This window comes from Sciurus carolinensis, chromosome 5 (genome assembly GCF_902686445.1).
Source record: "Sciurus carolinensis chromosome 5, mSciCar1.2, whole genome shotgun sequence".
Classification (NCBI taxonomy): domain Eukaryota; kingdom Metazoa; phylum Chordata; class Mammalia; order Rodentia; family Sciuridae; genus Sciurus; species Sciurus carolinensis.
In genome coordinates this window covers 122,223,713-122,249,979 of record NC_062217.1, presented here as the reverse complement: position 1 = coordinate 122,249,979, position 26,267 = coordinate 122,223,713, and the positions used below count along the sequence as shown (strand labels likewise).

Sequence of the window (26,267 nt, the reverse complement as noted above, 5' to 3'; positions counted from 1 at the left end):
ATATCTTTTTTTATTTATGTCCTTTTATGCAGTACTGAGGATGGAACCCAGTGCCTCGCACATGCTAGGCAAGTGCTCTACCACTGAACCCCAACCTTAGCCCTCACTCAACATTTCTTGACGGCTGACTTGACCTCAGTAAACTGGGACCAATACAGGCATGTCATAGCCACCTGGCTATCTTCTAATATCTGAGAATGAATAATTTCAAAACAAACAAAAGACTACAGCACTGAGCTAGTAGAATATTTTCTTAGATTTACCATCTCTGAAAATTCATACAATCTTCATCTTTTCTTTTCAAAGGTAAGAAAACTGAGTCCCTAACAATTCATTCGATGCCATATGTTAGCATCTGGTGATGAGAAGTAGCCCTTTCTATGTTTTGATATTTAGTGTAGCTTAATACAAGATGGAATACAAGAGAGTGATTACTAAACTTTTCTAATATCCTCCCCATACACGACAAAAATACCACTGGATACAGAATCTTAGTGATCAGAGGTTATATGAAAACTAACTCAGCAAAGTTAAGTCATTTTTGACTCAGGAAGCCTTCATGAAACATGTGAGTATCATCCACAAAATAACGTGGAAAACGGGCATGGGACACTTGTTTGTAGATCTCTGCATTTCTATGCTGGAAAAGACGAAGTGCTTAGAGTTGAGATCAGTTCTACAAATCAGCAGGCCACCCTGTGGTCTAGCATAAAACCTCAGAATGTCATGTGAGGAGCCAAGCCCGCTGTGAAGAAAGTCAGGAAGTGCCAGCAAAGCCAATCTCCAGCACAGCAATGTCTTCCTAAGATTTGGTAATAGCCTAAGCAAAACATTGTCCAATTACTCTTCACCCACTTCATATGTCTTATTTTTGGTCAATAACTAATCAAATCATCATCATTATTTTGTGGGGCAAGAACCAGTGTACTGTGAAAGCAGGAATACTAAATCCTACTTGTAATTTTTACTTTGATACCCAAAATCTGTTTTTAAAAATGCTGTTACTCTCCTACTTCTATCCATCCCCTATACCCAAGGAAAAACAGATATTTAATTTTGAGGTAAGAAAATGGAGGCTTCAGGTAAGTACTTATTATGTTATTCGACTTCTTTCAACCTGTATAAAACACTCTTACTCTAATGTATGTATTGAAAAACAAGAAATTTTCTTTCAGATGCTATTGGATCTGATGATATCTGTATAACCAACAATGTTCCACATGACAACCTAATTTTTTTTTAGTGTATGGAGTCACCTCTCATACACAGTAACTGAGGCAAACAAAGTTAATAAAAGGAAAGTCAGTTTAAGGTTGAACAATTAAGAATGAAAAGAATGAAAGACCCTTAGGAATAGTCTAAACATGGTCCCAGTCATTTGGCCTACGCTTACTGCTTCCTACTTCTAAACACTAAACTCTTCTTCACCAAAAGCAAATCCTCAAGAGAAGACAGCAAAGTAAAGAGAGATAAAACGGGAATAATGGCAGACACTAAGGGACAAGAGAGGGAAACAAGGAGACAGGAAGAGCTGGGGTGTGGGAGACAGAGAGAATGCCAGAGCTAATGAGCTGTCTTCTAGAAGTCTAAATACGAGAAGAGACTGGGAATCAGACTAACCACCTGGTCCCTGCCCCAGTCATCAGGAAGATCATAATGGGAGAGACACAGTTTAATTGTCACAATACAAAAGCTCTTAGGGTTGGATTTCTGGATTAAAATGGAAAATGGAAATTACTTCCTAGAGTTTCTTCTCCCCTCAACATATAAAACAGGAAGCGAGAGAGAGAGAGAGAAACACACATAGCAGAAGCAGAGTTATGGCAAAACATAGTTCCTAATCTGCCCTCGAAACTATACTAAGGAATCAAGAAAAATCCTGAGAATTCTCATTAACAGCCTGCAAAAAGCTTCAGAGAAGCAAGTGGAGAGGGCTTTCTGATCTGCCTTCTCTTCTGATTAGTGAATAGTGGACATGGCTGCTAGGGAGAATGAGAGAAATGGGGAGAGAGAACATCAGGTCTGGTTCTTTTTGAGTGAAGACTTCAGGGATACAGGGTGGATTAAAGCAGTAATCAAAGCTCAAAGCAAGTTACTCTTTTCCAACTGGTCAGAGAGAACTCTAACATAATTTCAGAAATACAGACCAGAAATTCTAACAGATAGAAATAAAGTTTTAGCTGAGCCCTGCCTCCAACCAAATGGTGGCAGACAAGGAGTCCCCAGTCTATGTCAGAACAGACTGGAGAGAGCTGCCCCAGAATAAACGTGCAAAATAAAAGCTCCACTCAAGGAAATAAGCCAAGGGCAGAAGGTCAAGCCTCAGGACTGCCTCTCACTCTAGGACAGTACCACAGGACTGCAATTCAAGAAAACCAGAGATCAAATACTGGGCAAGGAAACCAGGAGGAGACCTAGGCCTAAAAAACAGAGTAGTGAATGGCACCAACAGAGAACTAATAAATCATTAGAAGAGCAAGAAACAGAACAAACACTGCTGAGAATAAAGATAAAAATACTGATTGAGAAAGAAAAGTCTGAGATAAATTTAGTGAACCCAGATTTTATAAAGAGAGACTGAAGGATCAATGCCACTCCTGACTTAGCATGTTCGTCTGGCCAGAGACAGCCAAGGGCATTCAGAGAATGACTACAATGGTTGGAAACCCAGGGAGTCATATGAACACTAAAGCCACCTAGAAACGACATGAGGATGAGAAGATTCAGAAGGAAAGAGGCTTTCAAATATACAAGACCCATCATGTGGGGAAAAAAAAAACAATTATGGAACTTCTATTTTCAGCAACCCAGGTTAATACCCTGAGCAACCTTCTAGCTAAAATAACTGAAAAACTGGCTAGAACATTTTTTAAAAGTTTACATCCATCTCTGAGCTAACATAAAGAAATACACTAAGCCCCCAAACAAAGTGAAATCCAGAACCCTGCAAGATAAAACCCAGCTCTTTCCCTGAGTGGGAATCAACCCCAGAAGACAAATGAACAGCTTGCAGACCATGTAACAAACTACTCCCTTTGAAACTAAAAAATAAAGCTATCTGATTTCACTAGCATATAATACTTACACATCCACAGGAATCTGGACCCCCATTGAACAGTGAACAAGTCATTCTCACAATTTCTGCCTCTATCTTACGAAGTCCCGGGAATATATCTGGATGTAGTGGGTTACTCCATGCAAAATTTCCATAAGCCTGCAAAGAAGTGTAAGAAGATGTGAGATAAAACTAGTATTCGCTACAGTACAAAAAAATCATGCACTAACTAAAAGTTTCAAACAGGCCCAATATTAGAATCTGGCAAAAAGGAAGATATGTTCTCCAACATAAAGATCAAATTGTACTGGAGGAGATAGACATGCAAATAAATGATTTTACAATGTGGTAAGGGAAGAATTTTAAATGTAGTCAAAAGCACAGACTAAGACACTAACAGATGAAGACTGAAATCATAGCTTTGCCTGTCACTTTTAGCTGTGTAGGTCAAATACCTCTTGAGACTGAGTTACCTCCTATGTAAAAAGGGATAATCATCGTACCTATCTATGTTATAGAGTTCTAACAATAATTAAACAGCATACTGCATGTAAAGCATTCAGTACAGTACCTGGCACAAAGCAGCTATTACAATACTAGATTATGTGCACAATGCTGAGGAGCCATAAGGAGGGCATAACACCCTGAGAATTCTGGGAGTGTCTGTTAAGTGGAACCTTAAAAGATCAGGAAGAATTAAATGTGGAAGGAGAAATTAAATGTGGAAGAAGACAAAAAAATTGAGTGCATTTAGTAAAGAAAAATGGAAGGGTAAGTGTTTACATGGGAAGGTATCAGGAGTGGTTAAAACAATAGGAGGGAGCTGCTTCGTGAGAACGGGGATTGATCCTACAGATGAGGAGCTAACTGAAAGATTTAAGCAAAGAAGTAAGATCAGAGCATAAGCCAACATAGAGATAAGCAAAAACTGTAACACTGAGTAAGGTGTGTGCAACTCTGTAATTACAATAATCAAACACAAGGCCTTAGAGATCATCAGTCCCAACTTTATATGATGAAGTGGGCTTATGACATATCTGGGGCTGGGGTTTAGCTCAGTGGTAGAGCACTTGCCTACAATGCATGAGGTCCCGAATTTAATCTGAGCTTAAATAGACTGACTAAATAAATAAACAAATAAACAAACAAACAAATAAATAAATCTGACTGGGGCTGGGAACGTGGCTCAGTGGTAGAGCAGCTGCCTAGCTTGCAAAAGTCCCTAGGTTCAATTCCAAGCACCACAAATAAATTTTAAAAAGAAAGAAAAAAGTGTTAGAAAGGAAAGAAGCTAATGACCACCCTAAAGTCAACAAAGAATGAGAATAATCTGAAGTACAAGTGAAAATACTGCTCATTTCAAATTGTGTGATTGGAGGAAATTATAACTAAATGGTCCTCAAATGGTACAAGGCAGCTATTACAATACTAGATTATGTGCACAATGCTGAAGAGCCGAAAGGAGGGCATAACACCCTGAGTATTCTGGGAGTGCCTGTTAAGTGGAACCTTAACAGAACAGGAGGAATTAAATGTGGAAGGAGGACATGCTATGTCTTCTGTCAAACCAAATCTGTCCTACCAGTAAAACCTCAAATGAAAGGACTGCCTTCCCAATACTCTGCCTTTTTCATAGGGATTCTCTAAAACCCAGAAACATAAATAACATTTTACTTCTGCTACAGGCTGAAGGTGTCTTGGACAATATTATGCATACTCACGTACGTCTGTATGGAGAGAAAGTTACTAGACCTCTATGGTTTTAGTCAACAAGCAGTTTGTCTTAACTAAGTTTATTTAATTACAAGACGAAGGAGGAAGAGCAAGGTCAAGCACACTGTGCAGCACCCACGCACTTAAGCCGCGCCTTCACCTGCACGAGCAGCTCCGTGAGCTTCTCCTCCCCACTGTACACAGCTCCTGAGGCTCTCCCTTCTTGCCAGAAGACATCTGTGGAAAAAGTCAAGGTCACTCGATCAGCAGGCAGGTGCCCCAGGAGGACAGCTAGGTTCTAATAAAAAGCAAACAGGAAGAAAACCCTCTGGGCACAGAAGAAAACAAAAGTTGGGTGAAAACCCACGTCATTCTTACACTAAATTAAGAAAGAAAAAAATATTCAGACAGTCCAGTAATAATGCTGCCCTTGTCCTCAGCTCCTTCTCTCAGCAGAAAAGCTATCTTGCTTGCCTTATTTTCTGTTCTCTGTATAGCTTTAGAGTGACCTTTTTCTGTAGTAGTACCCTCCTTCCCTACCTTCCTGTCCAGTCACAAGTGTTAGAACTGCTGTGAACGGTTGGGAGAAAAACACAAAAGATGAACTCTCAGGACACCATCATGAGAGCTGGAGCCAGAGCACAGGCCATGCTGAGGGATGAGCCGTGAGCACCTGGTCTCAGGCCCCCTCTTCCACTCAGCCTGGAAACCACAGGGAAGCAGCCACCCGTTTCCAGCAGCATATACCAAAGCACTGCAGATAAGGAACACAGTGAACCCTGGGATAAAGCTGATGAAAGGGTTCCTGACCAGAGTGCAGGGCCAGACTTCCCATTTCCTCTCCCATGGTGCTCTCCCAGAGACATTCCACATGAGGCCAACGGATCTGCTGACGTGGGTGTCTCGGAGTCTTTTTGCTACATGACTGTGCCCTACTGAAAGTGAGTAGTGAGACAGCTCTCACAGAAACACACTAACTGAAAACTACACGTAGCCACAGGCCCTACAAAACAAAGATCTTTGGCTTTAACAAGCCAGTAGAAGACTGAGAAGCAAATACAAATACACTGACAAATTCTTCACTCTTTTTTTTTTTCTTTTTCTTTTTTGGACCAGGGATTAGAACCCAGGGGCACTTAACCACTGAGTCACATCCCTAGCCATTTTTTATTATATTTTACTTCAAGACAGAGTCTCGCTGAGTTGCTTAGGGTCTTGCTGAGTTACTGAGACTGGTTTTGGACTCACGGTCCTCCTGCCTCAGCCTCCCGAGCCAATGGGATTAATTACAGTCATGTCCTGCGGCGCCCAGCTCCAATTCCTCACTCTCGAAGTCAACTGCCAAGCTCTGACTTACGACTGGTTTGACTTTAACTCTTTCCTTTTAGGACGCTGCTGGGTACCAGGCCTATCTTCAGACCCATGGTCACCAGTCTTTTGAGAATAGGACACCTGGTTTTATCTCCTGTACTTTTACTATGTTGGAGAGTATGGCAAGGGACTATATGGTAGGGAAGAAACGGTGGCAGCAACCAGCCTCACAGAAATGTAAATCTTTAGCACAGAGTTCTCAGGGTGCTAACCCCTGCTCTATATCATCACGTTTTACACTCTAATTTTGTACTATCCAATGCCAACAATTCAACACACGTCAATTAGAAATCTTTAAAGTTGTCAAAATGCAACATAATGTCCTGGATTAGATCCCAGAATAGAAAAAAGGGCATTTATAGAAAAAGTGGTTGAATGCAATTTGTTAGTTTGGATAACAATCCTGTTCCCAAGTTAAGTTTTCAGTTTTAACAAATGTGCCATGGTCGTGTAAGATTTTACATCAGGAGAAGGTGGATGAAGGGCACGCAGGAAATCTCTGTATCATCTTTGCCACTTTTCTATAAATCAAAAAGTATGTAAAACTAAAAACCATACTTTTAAAAAAGTATTTGTAATATAATCTTACACTATAATAAACATGCATATGTTGTGTTAAAAATAGCAGCAATAATAGTTAACATTTACTGAAAACCTTCTATATGCCAGGTACTTTCTATGTATCATCTCATTTAATCCCACAATCACCAGGGAAATAGAGATGGTAGAGACAGAGCAAATGGGACAGACAGAAGGTACATAACTCACCCAAGATCACAGTGTAAGTGGCAAACCCAGCATGAGAATCCAGACTGATTCCATGGGTTGTACTCTTGAGCATCAAGCTATCTGGTGTCTTTATCATTCCCATATGTGTTCATGCATGTGTGCGTACACAACCACACAAAGCACTGTGAACACTGCACTATACAGAGATATCAGGTATATTCAGAGACCCATCAGATCTGCTTTACCTGTCTGATACACATGAACTGTGTTCACTTCTGATGATGAAATTAGAATGACTTTTTGTTTTTTTTCCCATGTCTTCATACAGATTGTAATTTCAATATGATTCTGTATTTCATACATTGTTTTTTAAACACAAATGTATCTGTTTTCAGAAGGAAATGGAACAAAGTTCCACTCTAAGATTTGCTTGCACTATGGATGAAAGATGAATCTAAAATAATTTTTTAAAATATAAATTGGTCTTTGAAATAGGAAATGGGTTCCTCTTAAAAATATAAGGATTAGGGATGAGTTATTTTATTTTCATTGCTATACAGAGAATTGAACCCAGAGGTGCTCTACCACTGAACTGCATTCCCCAGCCCTTTTTATTTCTGACGAAGGGTCTTGTTAAGTTGCTGAGGCTAGCCTTGAAACTGCAACACTCCTGCCTTAGCCTTCTCAGTCGCTGGGATTACAGGTATGCACCACTGCACCTGGCGGTGTAGGAATGAGTTATTCTTAACAAACAGGAACATTAAACAATGACAAAACCAGAATGTGAAAGGAAGGAGACACATGAACACTTGACACATGAACAGCATCTTACCCATAGAGCTGTACTCCTTGAGTTTCTCCAGAACTGCAGATGGGCTCAGACCCTGGGAGGGAAGAGCTTTCACATACTCTTTGTCCACTTTCAAGAATGACATGTTCTTGTTAATATCCTCCTTGGTCCTGTTCAGCTTGTCTTGGATCTTCAAAGGTAAGAAAAACAAAGTTAAAAAAAAAAGGAAAAGAAAGTTAGCAAGAAGATGCAATACAGAGGATCCAAACACCAGTTATGAGAGCCAATCAACTGCTTAACACCAGACGACTCATGAGGACTACTGAACCAGAATGATATTTTTTCTTAAAGAGATGTGATATTTTGATGGTTTACCTAGCAGCTTCAACAGTCTCTTAGAAGTCTGAAGCGTCAACCTTCTCTCTACAGGTCAAAGATGTGCTCAATTGCTCTACACCCCTTTTCTCTGCCATGCTGACATCACCACTGCTTTACTTGGTTTGCAGCTGCTGAAGTCAGCACTAATCTGAGTGCAATATTTGGACCTTGTTCCTGTCTTGGCAGCAGCCTACAGTGCATGTAAGAAAAAAAGAAAAGGCAGAGTCAAGAAACCTACCACACCGTATGAAAAGGGATCCTTGGTCTTCTGTGCAATGATGAGCAACTTCAGCAGACATGCACACTGCACGTTAGGACTGTGGAGAGCCCATTCAAGTGCCCTATGTTTGCACAAGACTTCAGAACTGCCTCCTCCTCAAGCTGTATCCTCCTCAAGCTGCTGTCAACAGCTTGTACTGTCTGACCCTGAAGTCCTAGTAGGAACTAAGGACAAAGCTGCTATATAATTTTTCAGTTAAGGTTATTTCTTTTCCATTCTCATAACCTCCATTTCTGAGCCATTTTCTTTCATTCATTCACTTACTTATTTGTTCAATAAATATTTGCTGAGCAACTAGTGCAGGCCAGGGTTACACAGTGAACAAAACAAACCTAGGCAGTGGGAGACAGTGAAAAAACCCTCCTGATCTCATGAGGAGTACTTTTAGTCAGACAGACAGAAAATTAAAAGCTACAGAAACTCAGAGTTGTTTTAATTTGCATTTCTCTAATTACTAGAGATGCTGAAGACTTTTTCATATATTTATTAATTGCCTGTATGTGTTCTTCAGTAAAGTGTCTGTCCAGTTCCTTGGCCCATTTATTGATAGGGTTCTTTGTATTTTTCGTGTAAAGTTTTCTAAATTCTTTATAAATTTTGGAGATAAGTGCTTTATCTGAACTGTGTGTGGAAAAGATTTTCTCCCACTCTGTAGGCTCTCTCTTCACATTCTTGATTGTATCCTTTGCTGAGAAAAAGATTTTTAGTTTGAGTCCATCCCATTTATTGATTCTTGCTTTGATTTCTTGTGCTTTTGGGAGTCTTGTTGAGGAATTCTGATCCTAAATCAACATGATGAAGATTTGGGCCTACTTTGTCTCCTATTAGGTGCAGGGTCTCTGGTTTAATCCCTATGTCCCTGATACATTTTGAGTTGAGTTTTGCGCAGGGTGAGAGATACAGGTTTAATTTCATTTTACTGCATATGGATTTCCAGTTTTCCCAGCACCATTTGTTGAACAGGCTTTCTTTTCTCCATTGTATGTTTTTGGCTCCTTTGTCTAGTACGAGGTGACTGTATTTATACAGTTTTGTCTCTATGTCTTCTATTCTGTACTACTGGTCTGCCTGTCTATTCTGCCATTTTTGTTACTACTGCTCTGTAGTATAGTTTAATGTCTGGTATTGTGATACCTCCTGTTTCACTTTTTCTACTCAGGATTGCTTTTGCTATTCGAGGTCTCTTGTTCTTCCTGATGAGGTTCATGATTGCTTTCTCTATTTCTATGAGGAATTTCATGGGAATTTTAATTGGAATTGCATTCAATCTGTATAGCGTCTTTGGTAGAATGGCCGTTTTGACAATGTTACTTCTGCCTATCCAAGAACATGGGCAGTCTTTCCATCTTCTAAGTTTTTCTTCAATTTCTTTATGTTCTGTAGTTTTCATTGTAGAGGTCTTTCACCTCTTTTGTTAGATTAATTCCCAAGTATTTTTTTTTGAGGCTATTGTGAATGGAGTGGTTTTCCTAATTTCTCTTTCAGAGTATCCATCACTTAAAAATAGAAATGTATTAGATTTACGCATATTGATTTTATATCCTGCTACTTTGCTGAATTCATTTATTAGTTCTAAAAGTTTTCTAGTGGAGTTTTTGGATTTTCTAAATATAGGATCATGTCATCAGCAAATAATGACAGCTTAAGTTCTTCTTTTCCTATTTGTATCCCTTTAATTTCTTTGGTCTGTCTAATTGCTCTGGCAAATGTTTCAAAGACAATATTAGAATGGCTATTATCAAGAACACAAACAATAACAGATGTTGGCATGGATGTGGGGAAAAAGGCACACTTTTACATTGCTGGTGAAGTTGTAAGTTGGTGCAGCCACTCTGGAAAGCAGTGTGGAGAATCCTCAGAAAACTTGGAATGAACCCATCTTTTGACTCAGTTATCCCACTCCTCGGTTTATACCCAAAGGATTTAAAATCAGCATACTACAGTAACACAGCCACATCAATGTTTACAGCAGCTCAGTTCACAATAGCTAGATTGTGGAACCAACCTAGATGCCCTTCAACAAATGGATGGATAAAGAAACTGTGGTATAGATATACAATGGAATATTATTCAGCCATAAAGAAGAATAATATTATGGCTTTTGCAAATAAATGGATGGAATTGGAGAATATCATGCTAAGTGAAATAAGCCAATCCCAAAAAAAACCAAAGGCCAAATGTTTTCCCTGATAAGTGGAGAATGATATATAATGGGAGTGAGGGTGTGGGGAGTTAGAAAAGAATGGAGGAACTTTAGATTATGTAGAAGGAAATGAGAGGGAGGGGAGTATGAAAAATGGTGGAATGAGACAGACATCATCACCCTATGTACATGTATGATTAAGCAAATGGTATGAATCTACATCATATACAACCATAGAAACTAAATGATGCACCCCATTTGTGTACAATGAATCAAAATGCAGTCTGTAAAAAATTTAAAAATAAATAAATAATTTTTTTAAAAAGCTACAGAATCAAAGTGCTAGGGGAATAAAAACAGCAGAGCAGAGTAAGGAGGCAGACTCTCAGGTGGTAAGTTTGGGGAAAGGAGCTACATGTCACAATTTGTGCATGCTACAGTGCTAGGGCTTCAGTGATGTATTTGTTAAAGTTTGATTCCAAGATCTCACTCTAAACTATTTAGACTTTCTCAGTCCAAGTCATGATTAGAATACAAGATCTTCTTAGACATGGTCCTCAGAAAAATCACAGGAAAAACCATTTCTTTAAAGCATATCTGCACAAGTCTCCCACGTCAGCAATGGCAGGTAGCAGAGTCCACACTCTCAGGCAATGCTGAGATCTACTATGGACATGGAGACATTTTAAAAGTTGTAAATAAAAAATTATGCTGAACACATGGTAACTATGCAACAGGAAGAACCTATGAAAGCTGAGCTTCCATGTGTGGACTATGATACTATAATAAAAGGAAACAGACCAAAAATCACAATGAGAGGAATATTAGAAAGCACAGCAAGTACTTTCCTACCTCCAATTCTTGCCTCAGAGTTTCTACCACATTACCCAATTTTAATCTGTTCCTAGCATTTATTTCAAAATGAAACTGTTATGTATTTGTTCAGTTGTTTGTTTTGTCATTGTTACTAAACTATAAATTTCACAAGAGGAAGGACTTGGTTTTGTTCAAAACTCTATCCTCAGCACCAGGAAAGTACATGACACTGAGCCAGTGTCAATAATACATGTTGCATAAGTGAATAACTGAGATTCTTGTGTGTGTACATACAGAAGAAATAAATAACTTTTTGTCTCTAAGCCTCAGAATCTGTGTCTGAAAAATAGAGGGTAATCACATCATCTCTAAGGATCTTCTAATTCTGTTATTTTATAAATTTAAATATGGGTTCTGGAACTCTAGCATTTGTCTCAAAATCCTGAAATTGAAGATAAGTGACAAGGCTCAGAGGAGAAAAAACACAGGGAACACTAAGGGGGAAATCCTACTACCCTCTGTGAGCCAGTCTATCCCCCCGTCTCTCCCCTCCCCACCCCAAAAAAGGCTAACGTGAAAGAACACCTGAAGGCAGGTGAAGTTGGAAGAAACCAACGGAAAAGTGAGGGCAGGGTCCTGCAGGATATGATGAAATCAAGGCCTCAACTGCCTTCCTTAGAGCTTGCAAGGGGCCTGCCCTGTTTTATCTTTGCCTGGGATAAGGAGTCTATGGAGGACACAGAGGGACATATGTTATCCCAGTGGGGTGAGGGTAGAGAGGACACAGTGAAGAGGGCAAACAGGTACAAAGAGCAAGAGAATGGCTGTTATCTCTTTAAGTTTCTAAACCTGGGATAAGCAAATTGCAGCCAGAGGTCAAAGCTGGACTGCTTTTGTGAACAGTTTCCCTGGAACACAACCGGCTTATTCCTTAACCTGTGCTTCTCCTGCTCCAAGAGACAGTATTGTCTGTGGAACCTAAAATGCTTCCTAGCTAGACTTTCACAGAAGTGTGCCAATCCCTGATCTAAGCCCTAGGTAGTCTAACTCAGTTCAGCCAAATGATGTTCTAAAGCCCAGTAACACTTCATCCAGGGTTTCTAATTTCAAATTCTCATCATCCCTCCTGTGGCCAAATATGCTGGAGAAAGGGTTAAGTCAAGGTTCTCAACCTTTGTTCCTTTTGACTTTTTTTTTTTTTTTAAACTAAGGATTAAACCCAGGCGCTCTTGAAGGCAAGTGTTCTACCCCGATCTACATCCCCATCATCTATATCCCAGTCCTTTGTAAACTTTTATTTTGAGATAGGATCTAAGTTATCCAGAATAGCCTTGAACTTGAGACCCTTCTGCTTCAGTCTCCTGAGTAGCTATATTACAAGCATGCACCACCATCCTGACATCTTTTTGGACTTCTGGAGAAAGATAAATCTCTGTGGTAGTGCTTTCCTGTGTTCTGTAGGATATTTCACAGTACACTTGGCCTCTATCCACTAGATGCCAGTATCAGTCCATGAAGTTGTGACAATCTAAAAGTGTTTCCGAACACTGCCACCAAATGTTCCCTGGAGGTGAGCAACAAAATCATCCTTCCACCTTAAGAATATTAACACAAACAGAAGTATGATTATCAAGGGGTAAAAAAAGACCTAAGGAAAGTTCACTTACCTTGCGACCAATAAATGGCATCTTCCTGGTAAGCCTAAAATATTTCTTTTTAAACCTCGACCATAAACCTACAAGAAAAAAATGGTTCTATTAGTCAAATGAATGTCCACAGATAGGACTTGCTAGTCTATAGATAGCAATTACTCAGTGTGTCTCTCACGACCTTACTTTCCTTCAGATTGTTGAGTTTATTACAGGAAAAAAAAAAAAAAAACTTTCAAATTTAGTTTTTCACATGGTCCAAAATTTAAACATACATATGATAAAAGTTTATCTCTCGTTTATCTCCCGGGCCTCATCATGCCCTTAAACACTTCCATTAGTTTCCAGCACACTTTGCAATAGTTTCTTTATACATATGCAAGTAAAAGTAGAGATACATTCCTAGCTAAGTGTGGTGATGCACACCTGTAATCCCAGCTACTCAGGAAGGCTAAGGCGGGAGGATCACAAGTTCTAGCCCAGTCTGAGTAATTTAGTAAGAACCTGTTTTTTTAAAAAAAAAAGATGAACCCAGTAGCACAAAAAAGAAAAGGAAAGAAAGGGCTGGGAGCATAGCGTAGTGGTAGAGTACTTAGTGGTACAGTACTTGCCCAGCATGCGTGAGGCAGTGAGCTCAACTCCCAGTACCAGAAAAAAAGCTATATTCTTATTTGTTGCCCTTATTACCCAAAAAATAACAGTCTACCACTGTACTAGACCTTATTTTTCCACTTAGAAATATTATCGATGAATGTGGTGACACATGTCCATCATCCCAGCTATGTGGGAGTCTAAGGCAGAAAGATCTTAAGTTAAAGGTCAGTATTGGTAGTTTAGCAAGAACCTGTCTCAAAAAATTAAGACATAGGGGACTTAAGTCAGAGCATCTCTGGGTTCAATCTCTAGTGTTGCAAAGAAAAAAAAGAAAGAAAGATAAAAGATCAGTGCTACCTCATTTGTTCATTTGTGTAATGTAAATTATTCCAATATATGAATGTACCACAATTTATTTTACCTTCCTGCAAATTATTCCAGTATATGAATGTACCATAATCTATTTAACTTTCCCCTTACTGATCAATATATAGGTCATCCCTAATGTTGCTATTATGAATCATGCTAAAATAAGTACCTTTGTAACACACCACACTGTACACATATAAGGATATCTGCAGGGACTCTCAGAAGCAGAATTGCTAGAGTCAATGTTACATGTACTCTTCCCAGAGTTCTTGACCTTCCCAAGGTTTCCAGAGATGCCCAACAATTCTCTTCCTTTCCCCAACCAAATGGCTGAGCAGTGTTTGTGTTTTTGTTGTTTCTGGATCTATGCTCTAGTCTCTCAAACAACACAGATTGTAGCACATTTTTAGATCTAAAAAGAACTTGAAAATCATGGATACCAGAGTCCATTTTGTCAGCACAAAGGATAAACTAAGAATTCTGATGTTGTTGATTACAATAATTATAAATACATGGCAGGCAGACTTAAAACAGATGAATATGCCTTTTAATGTATTCATATTTGATAATGTCTAAACTCACACTGACAATAATTCTGAGGTTGGTCTAAAAGGCTTTTATACATTATCCAATAGTGACATAAAGGACAACTAAAGATCTAGCTCGAACACTAGCTCAAGGCCATAGATCAGATCAGTGACACTAGGGATTTAACTGAAGTCTTCACTTTTTAAGTCCAGGTCTTCCAGGAATCTATGCTGCTTCAAATGCACAGTAGGAATTTTCTGTTATCCCAAATCAGTCTGTAAGAATCTACATCCAGTGCTTAAGCAAGCATGAGCTTTTACTGCATTCCCAGTAGACTCAGGCATTCCTAATCCCTCTCCACCACACCACCACAGAGACTCCCTATTCTCACGTCTGTTACATGACAGTTTGCATCCCTGTTATTTGTTTTTGCTTAGGCAATTCCCTGTCTTTCTACCTCCCTCTACCATCGACACTCTCACAATGCTTGGGACAAAACCAGTCACCAAGGCACAGACTGAATAGTAAGACAAAGGAACTAAAAACACTGTTTATGGTTACTTTTCTGTTTGAATTTCAGAGTAATTTCCTTCTAGTCCTAGGTTCGACACATTTGATACACGACTGGAGTTCTTGTCTATTTAACTATAGTCTCTTCTTGAGCATTTTCTACATTATTAAAATTTTCCCCAAACACATTTTAAATAGATCAAACAAGAATACAATGTTGGATATTTAAGCTGCGTCTTAGTTAAACCATCTTTCTCTCGCAGCTTCCTGAGTTCCTGGGATTACCGGTGTGCACCACCATACCCAGCTTATTCAACCATATGATGTTAGTTGTAAAGACTTAGAACTGCTTATTTAATAGATGAAGTAATTACTTAATGAGGTGGAAAGCTATCTAAAAATCGGCAGACTGAGCCGTTTTCCGAAAGTATAGTAATGTGTCCAAGGAGGAAGATAAAGAATAGTTGCTTCTGTGAAAAGTTGTAAGAAAAAAGAGAAAGAGCAAAAGGAACAGAACATAGCACAGAATGGAGAATTTAAAATGAAATATGTGAACTAAAGTAATCACACTCAGAAGTCAATCCCTGAGGTACAGAAAGAACAGAAGAGAACTTTTTAGTGGTGGTTACCAGGAATGGTGGGAGAGTGAGTGAGATTTGAGATTTTGGTCAAGGGACACAAAATTCCAGTCAGACAGGAGGAATAACTTCAAGGGATTTATTGTACAACATGATGAATTCAATAAATAAATATATATTATACCCTTAAAAATTGACAGGAGAGAAGATTTTAAGGGTTCTCATCATGAAAAAGAGTAGTGAGGTATTGTTAGTTTGAGCCATTCCACAATGAATACATATTTCAAAATATCACTTTGTATATCACAAATATAATTTTTGTCAATTTTTAAGAAAAGAATTTTAATAAGAATTTTTTAAGCTAAAATAAGAAGTGCCAATGTAAGAACAATAATGCATGGCTCTTACAGCTTACAAATTCGCTTCACACAAATGATGCTCATATTACTTGTGACTAATTAGGGCAGGTAATATTATACCCATTTGATTGTGAGGAAGGCAGGCTAAAGACCCACACATAAACCTGGTTTCTATTAATGTGTCAACACTAAAGTATGAAGAGGCATAAGCTATGGACAACCCTACAGTTAAATCAACACTAAAGTATGGAAGAAGGCATAAGCTATGGACAATCCTACAGTTAAAATCAACACTAAAGTATGAAGAAGGCATAAGCTATGGACAACCCTACAGTTAAAATCAACACTAAAGTATGAAGAAGGCATAAGCTATGGACAACCCCACAGTTAAAAATCAACACTAAAGTATAAGGGCATAAGCTATGACTGACAATCACAGAGAATTAAGGAAGACAGTGCCTTCAAGAGCTGCTAACTCCTACTCAGGGTCTTGCTGCTCCCAGTTTTTCACCCTAGTCTCCACCCTGAGTTCCAGAATGACCCTCTCCTCTGCAAAAAGGGATTCAGAGTAGAAAAATCACCAAATTTAACACTAGTCCAGATTTTAGACTCCTCTAGTGTAATATACTAAAAATAGCTTGATTGTTCAGCAATAGGTACTATGCTTCTACCTTATCAAGGTGTTGGGGGGGGAAACCTACAATTCCATTAAAATTACCCCCGATATTGGAGGAAAGACATTCTTAATATGCATGTCAAATTCAGTTGGTAGTTACAAAATAAAAACTGACTTTTGTGTGTATGTGTAAAACTGTATAAAACTGTCGATGTTCAACAATTTTTGACCTACAAAAACTACCTTTTGTATGGGTCAACCTGATTCAAAGGAGACATAAAGATACACACAAATAGTGTTATCCTTTGGTACAAGATTTTAATTTTGTTCCTATGGCTTATTCAAATTGTCTAAAGTTTCCTATAATAAACATATACTGTTTTTATAAAAAGAAAAATATGTATTATTAAAAACAAAACAGCCAGGCGTGGTGGTATATTCCTATAATCCAGCAGTTCCGGAGGCTGAGCAGGAGGATCACACTTTCAAAGTCAGCTTCAGCAACTTAGTGACATCCTAAGCAACTTAGCGGACCCTGTCTCTAAATAAAATATAAAAAAGGCAGAGGATGTGGCTCGGCATACATGATTAAGCACTTCAGGGTTCAATCCCTGGTACCAAAAAACAAATAAATAAAAACAAAACAACTTTGGCTTGGAGTTCAGATCACAAAGATTTAGATGGTCCAACTTACCATATACTGCTACTAATTGTTTTCTCATGGAATGAACGGAGCTAATATATTCCCTTTTGAACATGAAAGGTAGGTAAGTAGTACCAAGAGCTAAGAAGGCTGTGCCTCTGCTACCAGTTAAGTAATGCAAGGCACAGTGAGCTGCAAAACTGAAAATGCAAGTATTATCTACCTACCAAAAATGCAAAGCATGTTAGGTAATGCATATATGTTAATTAGCTCAAGCTAGCCATTCCATAATGTACATACACATAGTTCAAAACAGCATGTGGTACATAATATATACAATTTTGTTAACTAAAATAAATTAACTTAAAAAAATTTTTAAAGACTACCTAAGATTAAACTAAGTACAGCAAAGAAATGCAAAAAGGTTCTAATTTAGTCTGGTTTCATAAATACACTATTTTAAAAGAGAAATATACAGAATGATGGATGCCAGGGGGAAAGGATAATAGAGAATTAGTTTTTAAAGAAATCGTTCAGTTTGGAATGATAAAAACGTTCTGTAGATGGACAGTGGTGATGGTTACATGCCAGTATGCATATACTCAATGCCACTGGACTGTACACTTGAAAGTGGTTAAAATGGTAAATTTTATGTTATGTACATTTTATCCTAATAGAAAGAAAGTACCTTACTGGTACTTCTTAGAGCCCGTCTGGAATGGGGCACTTCACCTTGCAGGATGTTGGGCTCCTGGGTAGACAACAACAGGCTGCATCCACACAAAACCACTGAGCAGATGCAGTAGAAAGGCCAGTCTAATCTGTCAGAGTTAATGACAAAACCTTGCAAGTCTGGGAACAGAAACTCAGGACAGGATTTTTAAAGATACAGTGAACGATGATTTTAGGCAGGACAGTCATCTCTCATTTCCTCCACTTTAGTTTAAAACTCTAAAGCAGTGGAACTTGCTCCTTGGTTGTCATGTTTTGCAATGTTTGTTATGCTATAACTCTGCAATGCTAAAAGAACAGCTCAATGGCTATCTGCATGGTAAAGAGATAAATACAATCTGGCTTCTAAATTGTCTTCCCTGGGGGAGAGAAAGAAAAACAGAAAAAGTCCAGTTAAAGGGTCACTAAACAGATGTTATCAGGGAGATCAGGGTAACAAAAGTACTGCAAAAATTTGAACATGGAAATGACTGAACAATGTTACTGGTTTCTTATACCAAGGACAGTAACTCACAGTGGGAAAAGGGTGCAGGAGAGTGTTACAAAATCCCCATCACCATATCTACTATGTGTGATACTAGGTGTGATCAAACAAAACCTACAGGAGGAAAATAATTCACAAGAGGGTTACACGCAATCAGGTTTCTAAGTGGGGAGGAGATAAGTGGGCAGGAGTGCAGCTTACACGTTGGTAAGGGTGGAGGATTTACAAGCACATCACTTAGAGACTTCTCTTTTGCAGTCCCTGAAAATGGCTTCCTTCTTCCCCCTGTTGATCTGGCTCCCTCAGTCACTACCACTGTCCCCTGACATCAGAAGTTCAACTCCAAGAGGAGAGGGACCCTCTACTACTTATGCAGATACTCCCAGAGCCTAGTTCAGTGACTGGCATGTAATAGGGACTCAAATGGTAGCTGCATAAGTGCTGTTCCAATTTCATTCAATCTTTACTGAAAAGGATGGTCCAAAATGAAAGCAATAAATTTCTGCTCTGGGAACTCCAGATGACACAATTATGTTCTAGGTACTAAAGAAGGATTAACCACATTGAGACATCTGTGGATCCTTACAATGACTAATTTTCTGAGGAGTTTTTATGTAAGGTACCAATGCAGAAAAATCAATATAAGCAGTAATGGCTACCCAAGAATCCTATTATAACTTTATCAACCAGGAAACAATGTATCACTCTCCATTTAAACAGATTTTTAAAAACTGGAACTGAACCAAAGGACAAGAAATTAGTCCAAATCCATCAGCCATGACTTCCAAGGATAGTGACACTCCACTATGCCTTTACAGGAGGAACAGTATACTTACTCTCTGGCTGGAAGACAAACTCGTACACCCAAACTATCAACAGGGTCCACGCGACACTCCATGCAATTAGCTGCCAGGGCTCATATTTGGTGCAGTGCCCATTTACATAATTCTTGGCTTTTGTGGAGTATACTTCCAAAATCTCGAAGTAGGGCTCAAAGGCCTTCTAGAAATACAAGAGAAAAAAAAAAAAAAAAAAAAAAGAAAAGAAACATTATATTCAAAGAGAGAAAGGAAGCCTGTTCTTATTTTGTTCCTCAATTCTCATTTTTCAAGGGCAAGGCCATTTATGATGCTGCCCCACCTCAGCAATAATCTTATCATCCTCTACAGTCCTGAAAGCTTCTATACCAGTCATTCCAGTATAACACTGCCACTTATGAGTCCTGTGAACTTTGACATGATTTTTGATCTTCTGCTTATTTTGCAAAATAAGAGGGCTAATTTGATCATCATGTGAGTTCTAAAGCTTTCATACAACTGCCAGTATTCTCCGCTCCTCTCACCTTGTTTTTGGGCAGCACTGGGGACTGATTCCAGGTCACTCACCACTGAGTTACATCCCCAACCCTGTTAATTAATTAATCTTTTTTTTTTTTTTTGCGGTGCAGGGGATCGAACCCAGGGCCTTGCAAGCACTCTACTGACTGAGCTATCTCCCCGGCTCATGATTTATTAATTTTTGATACAGGCTCTCACTAAGTTGCCCAGACTGGCCTGGAACTTGTGACCCCAGAGCCTTCTTAGTAGCTCAGATTATAGGTGTGGAACACCATTTTCAATATGAGTGTCTTTTCTCTTCTCTACTTGAATCTTTACCATTGTCTAACCCAACTGTCAGCAGAATGGTTCTGTAAGAAGCCAAACAGTGAGATTTTAAGCGTTACAAACCAAACATTCTGTTATGGATATTCTGCTGCTGCTACAGTACAAGCAGTCATAGATGATATGTAAACAAAATGAATGTGGCTATGTTCCTACAGAACTTAATAATGAACACTAAAATCTCAACTTCATATTAATTTTCTTGTGTCACAAATCTTTTTCCTCCCAACAACTTACAAAATGTAAGAATCAGTCCATGGGCTAGATTTGGCTTGTAGGCTATAGACTGCTGAATTATAAAATTCTTAACATTGGGAACCATATTTTATCATCATATGTATCCCTCACAATGTATCCCTGATGTAAGCATGAAGAAAATCCTATCATCTATAAATTTACCAGAAAAACTTTCATGAGAATTTGTCTCTCCCTTTAAATTCAAGAATTGACCTGTGATAAGGCCCATATAGAACTTATCACAATGTGCCTTGCAGTCTACTCATCTATTTCTTATCTCCCTGGCTACACGGTTAGGTCCTTGAAGGAAGATTAGCTCTTTTCTTATTTACAACCCCCAGAGTGCCTTGCAATAATAGTTCATCTGATAGCTTCTTATTCACTTCATTTATTCAACATTTTGAAGGCACAAAGCTGGAAAAGCATTCAGGTAAAGGCATAGCTCCTGGTCCTTACTGAGCTTACAACCTCACAGGAGAGGTATCTGTGTGTTACTATACACAAATGCATGCATACATACACAGGCGCACACACACACAATTAATTAAAACTCTTCAGAGGAAAAGCCATAGAAGGATATAGGTACGTTCTAAGAGATCACTGAGGAAGCCCTATCTAACTCTACTTGAGATGACAATCAGAGAGGGTAAAACTTAGGCTAGTTAAAAGGGTAAAAGAAAATTCTCCAGGCAGAAAAGTTAAAAGAAAAAAAAAAGTCACACCAGAAGAGAGAATAGCAACTACGAATGCATAAAAAGAAACTGCGAATGGCACAGGTTCTATGTGGTAAGAAGAAGGAGGGTAGGGACCACTTCTCTTACCCAGCGTTCAATCCCCAACCAACAGCACAGTGCCTAGCCCACAACTGGTACTGAATAAAATCTGGACAGTGTGGGCAGTACCAAGTAAATGAATAAACTCACCAGTCAGAGAACTAAGGCTGGAAGAAGGACACTAGGCCCATATTAAAAATGGGCTTGGGCAGGGGTTTCTACCCTTAGATCAGATAAAGTGGACTTTTAGCCAAAGTTAACCAAAAGGAACAAAGAAAGCTTTTCATACTGCTTATGGGAATTATACATCAATAAGACATTAACAATCATGAATATTTAGGCACCAAACAATGCAACATCATACATCAAACAAACCCTTCTCAATTTCAAGAATTAAATAGACCACAACACAGTAGTGACCTCTGTCACTACTGGATAGATCCTCCAAACAGAAACTAAATAAAGAAGTTATAGAAGTAAAAAATACAATTGATAATTCAGACTTATAGACATATCTTCTCAGCAGTACAACGGATCCTTCTCCAATATAGACAATATTATGTAAGTTATCACTTATGTTGGCATACAATTGTGATATTACCTTAATATATTTCTAGCATCTGTAGGGTTATTTTGATAGCTCCCTAGCCATTGATATTAATTTTGGTTTTTCTTGATTAGACTTGTTTGATTTTTACAAAATTTCAGCTGTATTATTTCTTCTCTACTTCACATATTTCTGCTCCTACTCTTATTGTTTCCTTTCTACTACATAATTTGAAAACAATTTGATTGTTATTCTAACTTCTTTCTAATACAAGTACTTAATTTATAAAAGTTTCTTCCCAGTGATCCTGATATTTTAAGCTTTTTAAAAATAGTTTTAGTTGTAGATAGCACAATACCTTTTATTTTATTTATTTATTTACATGTGGTGCTGAGGACTGAACCAGTGCCTCACAACATGCTAGGCAAGCACTCTACCACTGAGTTACAACCCCAGCCCCTATTTTAAGCTTTTATTATCACTTATTTCAAAGCACTTTTATTTACTTTTCTCGGGCTTTCTTCCTTGGCCTCTGAGATATTTATAAGTATACCAATTAATATTGAAATAGTTGACGTGGGGGTGGGTTTCTATATATCTTAAGGTGACTGATTTCTAATGTAATAAATCATGCAGGAAACACAGTTTGCATGATTCCGAATATTAAAAGTAATGGAAATGCTTTTTATAATGATTGTATTGGTTACATACATGTCAAAATTGATCAAACTGCATACTTATTTGTACATTTTATTGTACTTCAATTTTACCTCAATAAAGCTATAGGGAAAAAAATGGACTTGGGGGTAAAAAAGAAAACATGAAGAGTGGAAGTATAAATCAAAAGCTATTTGTTAGCATCTACTAACATTTTAAATGTATGTTTATTTTGACCCAGAAATTCTACTTTTCAGTATCTACATACTTGCACATGAACACAGAGAGATATGTTCAAGCAGTCATGTCAGTATTCTTTGTAACAGCAAAAGAAAAATACAAGAAATGTAAAAGTTCATCCAAGGTTAATGGTTAAATTATAGGGCATACTTTGTGTACCAATACTATGAAACATTAAAAGAAAACAGATCATTTTACATGGACCTATTTCTAGAATACAACGCTGAATAAAAGGAAGCAAACTGCAAAAAAATAAAACAAAAGAAATGGATTGTTAAACATGAGAGTAATTTTTTTAAAAAGATAATGTAGCTGGGGTCGTTGCTCAGAGGTAGCGCACTTGCCTAGCCCACGTGAGGCCCTGGGTACGATTCTCAGCACCACATAAAAATAAAATAAACATATTGTGTCCGCCCACAACTAAAAAATATATTTAAAAAAAGAGATAATTTGGTGGGAGGATAGAGATTAGAGACAAAAATTTTAGTTAAGAGATTGTTGAAAATCCAGGGGAGAAAGGAACGGGATTCTATCTCAAGTAGTACACCATTGGGGATGATTTGGAAAAAAAAAAAAGGAAACAGGAAAAAGAAAAAGAATATGGATTTGAACGACCTTTCTGGAGGTAACCCAAACAAGATTTGGCAACTCATTAAATATTCAATGTACAAAGTGGGAAAAATATGGATAATTTCAAACTTTCAAGTTCAAATTTGAGAGACTGATTAAGGGTGTCACCACTAACTTTGGTAAGACTAGAAGAGAAAGGGATGCTGAAGAAGCAGAAGATGTTTTGAGAAAGGGATAAACACTGGTTTGACTCACACTCCTACAGGATATCCATACACACTGTTATGAGATCATGAAAGCTTAGAGAGGCCAGGTGCTTCACAGATGTTTCTTGAAAACATTTGTACCTGCAGTGGACCAAATGCTTATGTTCCCCCAAAATTCCTCCACTGGAATCTGCTGTTCTAATACTGATCGTATGAGAGGTGGAAGACTCAGAGAAGTGATTAGATCAGGAAGACAGAGGCCTTTATCATAGGATTAGTGCTCTTACACAAGAGACCCCAGAAAGCCAATTCACTACTTCTACCAGATGAAGACACAGAAGACACTTTCTATGAAGCATTTGTACGAACTCACTTCTATGAGGGCCACCTTCTAGGCCCTCATCAGACTCCCAATCAAGGCTGTTACCTTGATCTTGGATGTTTAAGTGCCCAGAATTTTAAGAAATAATTTTTTGCTGTTTTTAAGCCACTCAGTTTATGGCATTTTGTTATCACAGCCCAAATGGACTAAGACAATATCCTTAGTCATCAGAATATGGTAGAGGCAATTAATGCAAGGACTGAGTTCCCTCAAAGGCTATCCATGGAAACAACCTAACTGCAATGTCCACCATATAGTTCTTGGTGGCCATTCCTCAGAGCCCACTATTGCTATCAACAACCTCAATCCTGCAAAGCAGTGGCAGTAACACTCTGAATCTCGGAAAGACCAGAGGAGTGTGTCACCATCAAAGGTACGCCATATGAAAATTACTTAGTGTGGTAAAGCTGTTACCAAATCACAGGGTAAGAGTGGGGATGTGGCTCAACGTCAGAGCACTTGACCAGCGTGTGTAAATCCCTGGGTGTGATCCCAGCAACACACACACACACACACACACACACACACACGGGTAAGTAGTGGGTATGAATAATGAATAGGATGGTACAAAGATGAAAGAATAATCACTCAGATCAGTTTTGTTCTGCAGATACTAACTCCTAATTTGCTCAGAAATTAGAGATTACCAGTCAAAAAATGACTGTAATCAACTTCTTCTACCACAAAACCAAAAAATAACAGAACCTATATATTAGGGAGAAAGCAAAGAACCAGCAAATGCAATTAATTTTTAAAAAGTTTTAAAATTAAAATATGACGATATTCCTCACTAACATTTATAAAATTAAATTCAGTGAAAGTATGTTTTCTTTGATTCTTAAGAGGCTAATGGGAATCCTTGAAGTCAAAGGGAACACTTTAAGAGGAGACACATCTCTAAATTCTCTAATTCCAAAAAAAGAATGGGATTGTAATTGGATGGGTCTTGACAACTTTTTGAGTAAGCAACTAGTTAATAACAGAAATTACATCTCCTGGCATCATTCTCAGGTCCTTCTAGGTTACACAAACAACCTAGGTTCAGTCCCCAATGGAAAAGCAGCTCCTAACACTGACAGCTCACTGAATCATTGGGCTCTGCAAGGTAATGCATCCTATCTTGAAAAAAAGGGACAAGGTAGTTCCTTTGGGCCTTGAAAACAGCACAAATCCCAGGTTGGGTCCTGATGCAATACTCCAGCCCTTGGGAAGCATCAGATCTAGGAGCTAAAAGAGGATTTTAGAGATCAAGTACAATATTTCCACTTCACATGCCAAGGCCCAAAGAGAAATGGATGCCTGACCTTGCGTGGACAGGCTCATGCTGGGTGAAACCTAGGAACCCAAGCCCCTTGACTCAGTATTCGGCACTTTCAACTCCTAATTCACGATGGCCCTGGGCAGAGGATCCCCTAACATATTTCATTCAGTGACATCTCAAGAGTCTTCCTCTTACAATTCATGTTCTGGGCAGAATCTATCATGGATATATGGTACTGCTGACAACAAACTAAAATTGTGCAGCTAGGTCATGACTACAGATTAACATCTAGATGGAGCTGGCATGAGAACTTAATATAATTACTATCTCTCACAACAGCAATCTCAGTGTTGATTTTTACACAAGTGCAAAACTAAGGTTCCAGGGTCAAAAGCAGGAACTCAACATTTGTTCAACTAAAATGAAATAATTACAGTGGTGCAGACTTGACAGCTTTGTTTTGTTAATATCCTAGGAGGTCTCCACTGCCCCACATCTCTCTCATTTAAGCTGTGCAGACAATGGTAGTGGGCTGAATCTGAAGAGAAGGCTGGTTATTTGTAACCAGACTGCATACACAGGCTCTGTTCTGACAAGCTCACAGATGTGCCACACCACAGGCCATCAGAGCTGATATGTACTTCATATGTACTTCATAGACAACGACACTGAGTCCAAAGATCACACAGCTCAAAAATGCCACAGGAAGGACTCAAACCTTCTGGTTCAAAATGCATTGTTTTTTCCACATTTTCCACTGCACAGTTTTCTGGAAACAAACTATTCGTGGTACAAATCAGAAGACCAACAGGTTCAAAGCTAAGGACTCTTAGAGTCTATTCATCTAGTTTACTCCAAATTAAGAGCCCATGGCTACATTACTCTCAAGAAAGCCAACACTGCCAGATGAAGTGTTCACAAAGGCCAAACTCTTCTGGGGTGTGGACAGCTACTGAATGGCTTTCTCAAACTGTAAGCTTCATTCTGCCAGACTTATAACACCACTCACACTACTCATCTGCTTCCAAAAGAAAGACTGAAAGAAAGAAAATTAGAAAGTGCTTTGGAAGGACTTTGGAAGAGCTGTCTTCAAAAATCACAAAATGAGATGAGCGTGGTGGCACATGCCTGTAAGGATTTTAAGTTTGAGGCCAGCCTGGACAACTCAGGGAGAACCTGTCTCAAAATAAATTTTAAAAAAAGACTACAAATGTAGATCAGGGGTAGAGTACTTGCCTGGCATGCACAAGGTGTTGGGTTCAACCACCAGTACCAAAAAAATAAAAAAGATTAAATTCTGATATGGGCTCTGATTCTAGTTTGAGTCCAGGGAAGGCATATTTTGGTATTGGTGCTTGAACCCAGAGGCACTCTACCACTGAGTCACATCCCCAGC

The 26,267-nt window shown here is 38.6% G+C and overlaps 1 protein-coding gene across 1 annotated transcript in view; it reads right to left on the bottom strand.

The window, feature by feature from the left end:
* The window catches only part of Sgpl1 (sphingosine-1-phosphate lyase 1), a 52,993-nt gene that overhangs the window by 12,014 nt on the left and 14,712 nt on the right, over positions 1 to 26,267 (bottom strand). Inside the window, 5 exon segments of the mRNA XM_047554364.1 lie at positions 3,086 to 3,214; positions 4,929 to 5,005; positions 7,701 to 7,848; positions 12,943 to 13,010; positions 19,174 to 19,339. Coding sequence (XP_047410320.1) covers positions 3,086 to 3,214; positions 4,929 to 5,005; positions 7,701 to 7,848; positions 12,943 to 13,010; positions 19,174 to 19,339 — 588 coding nt within the window.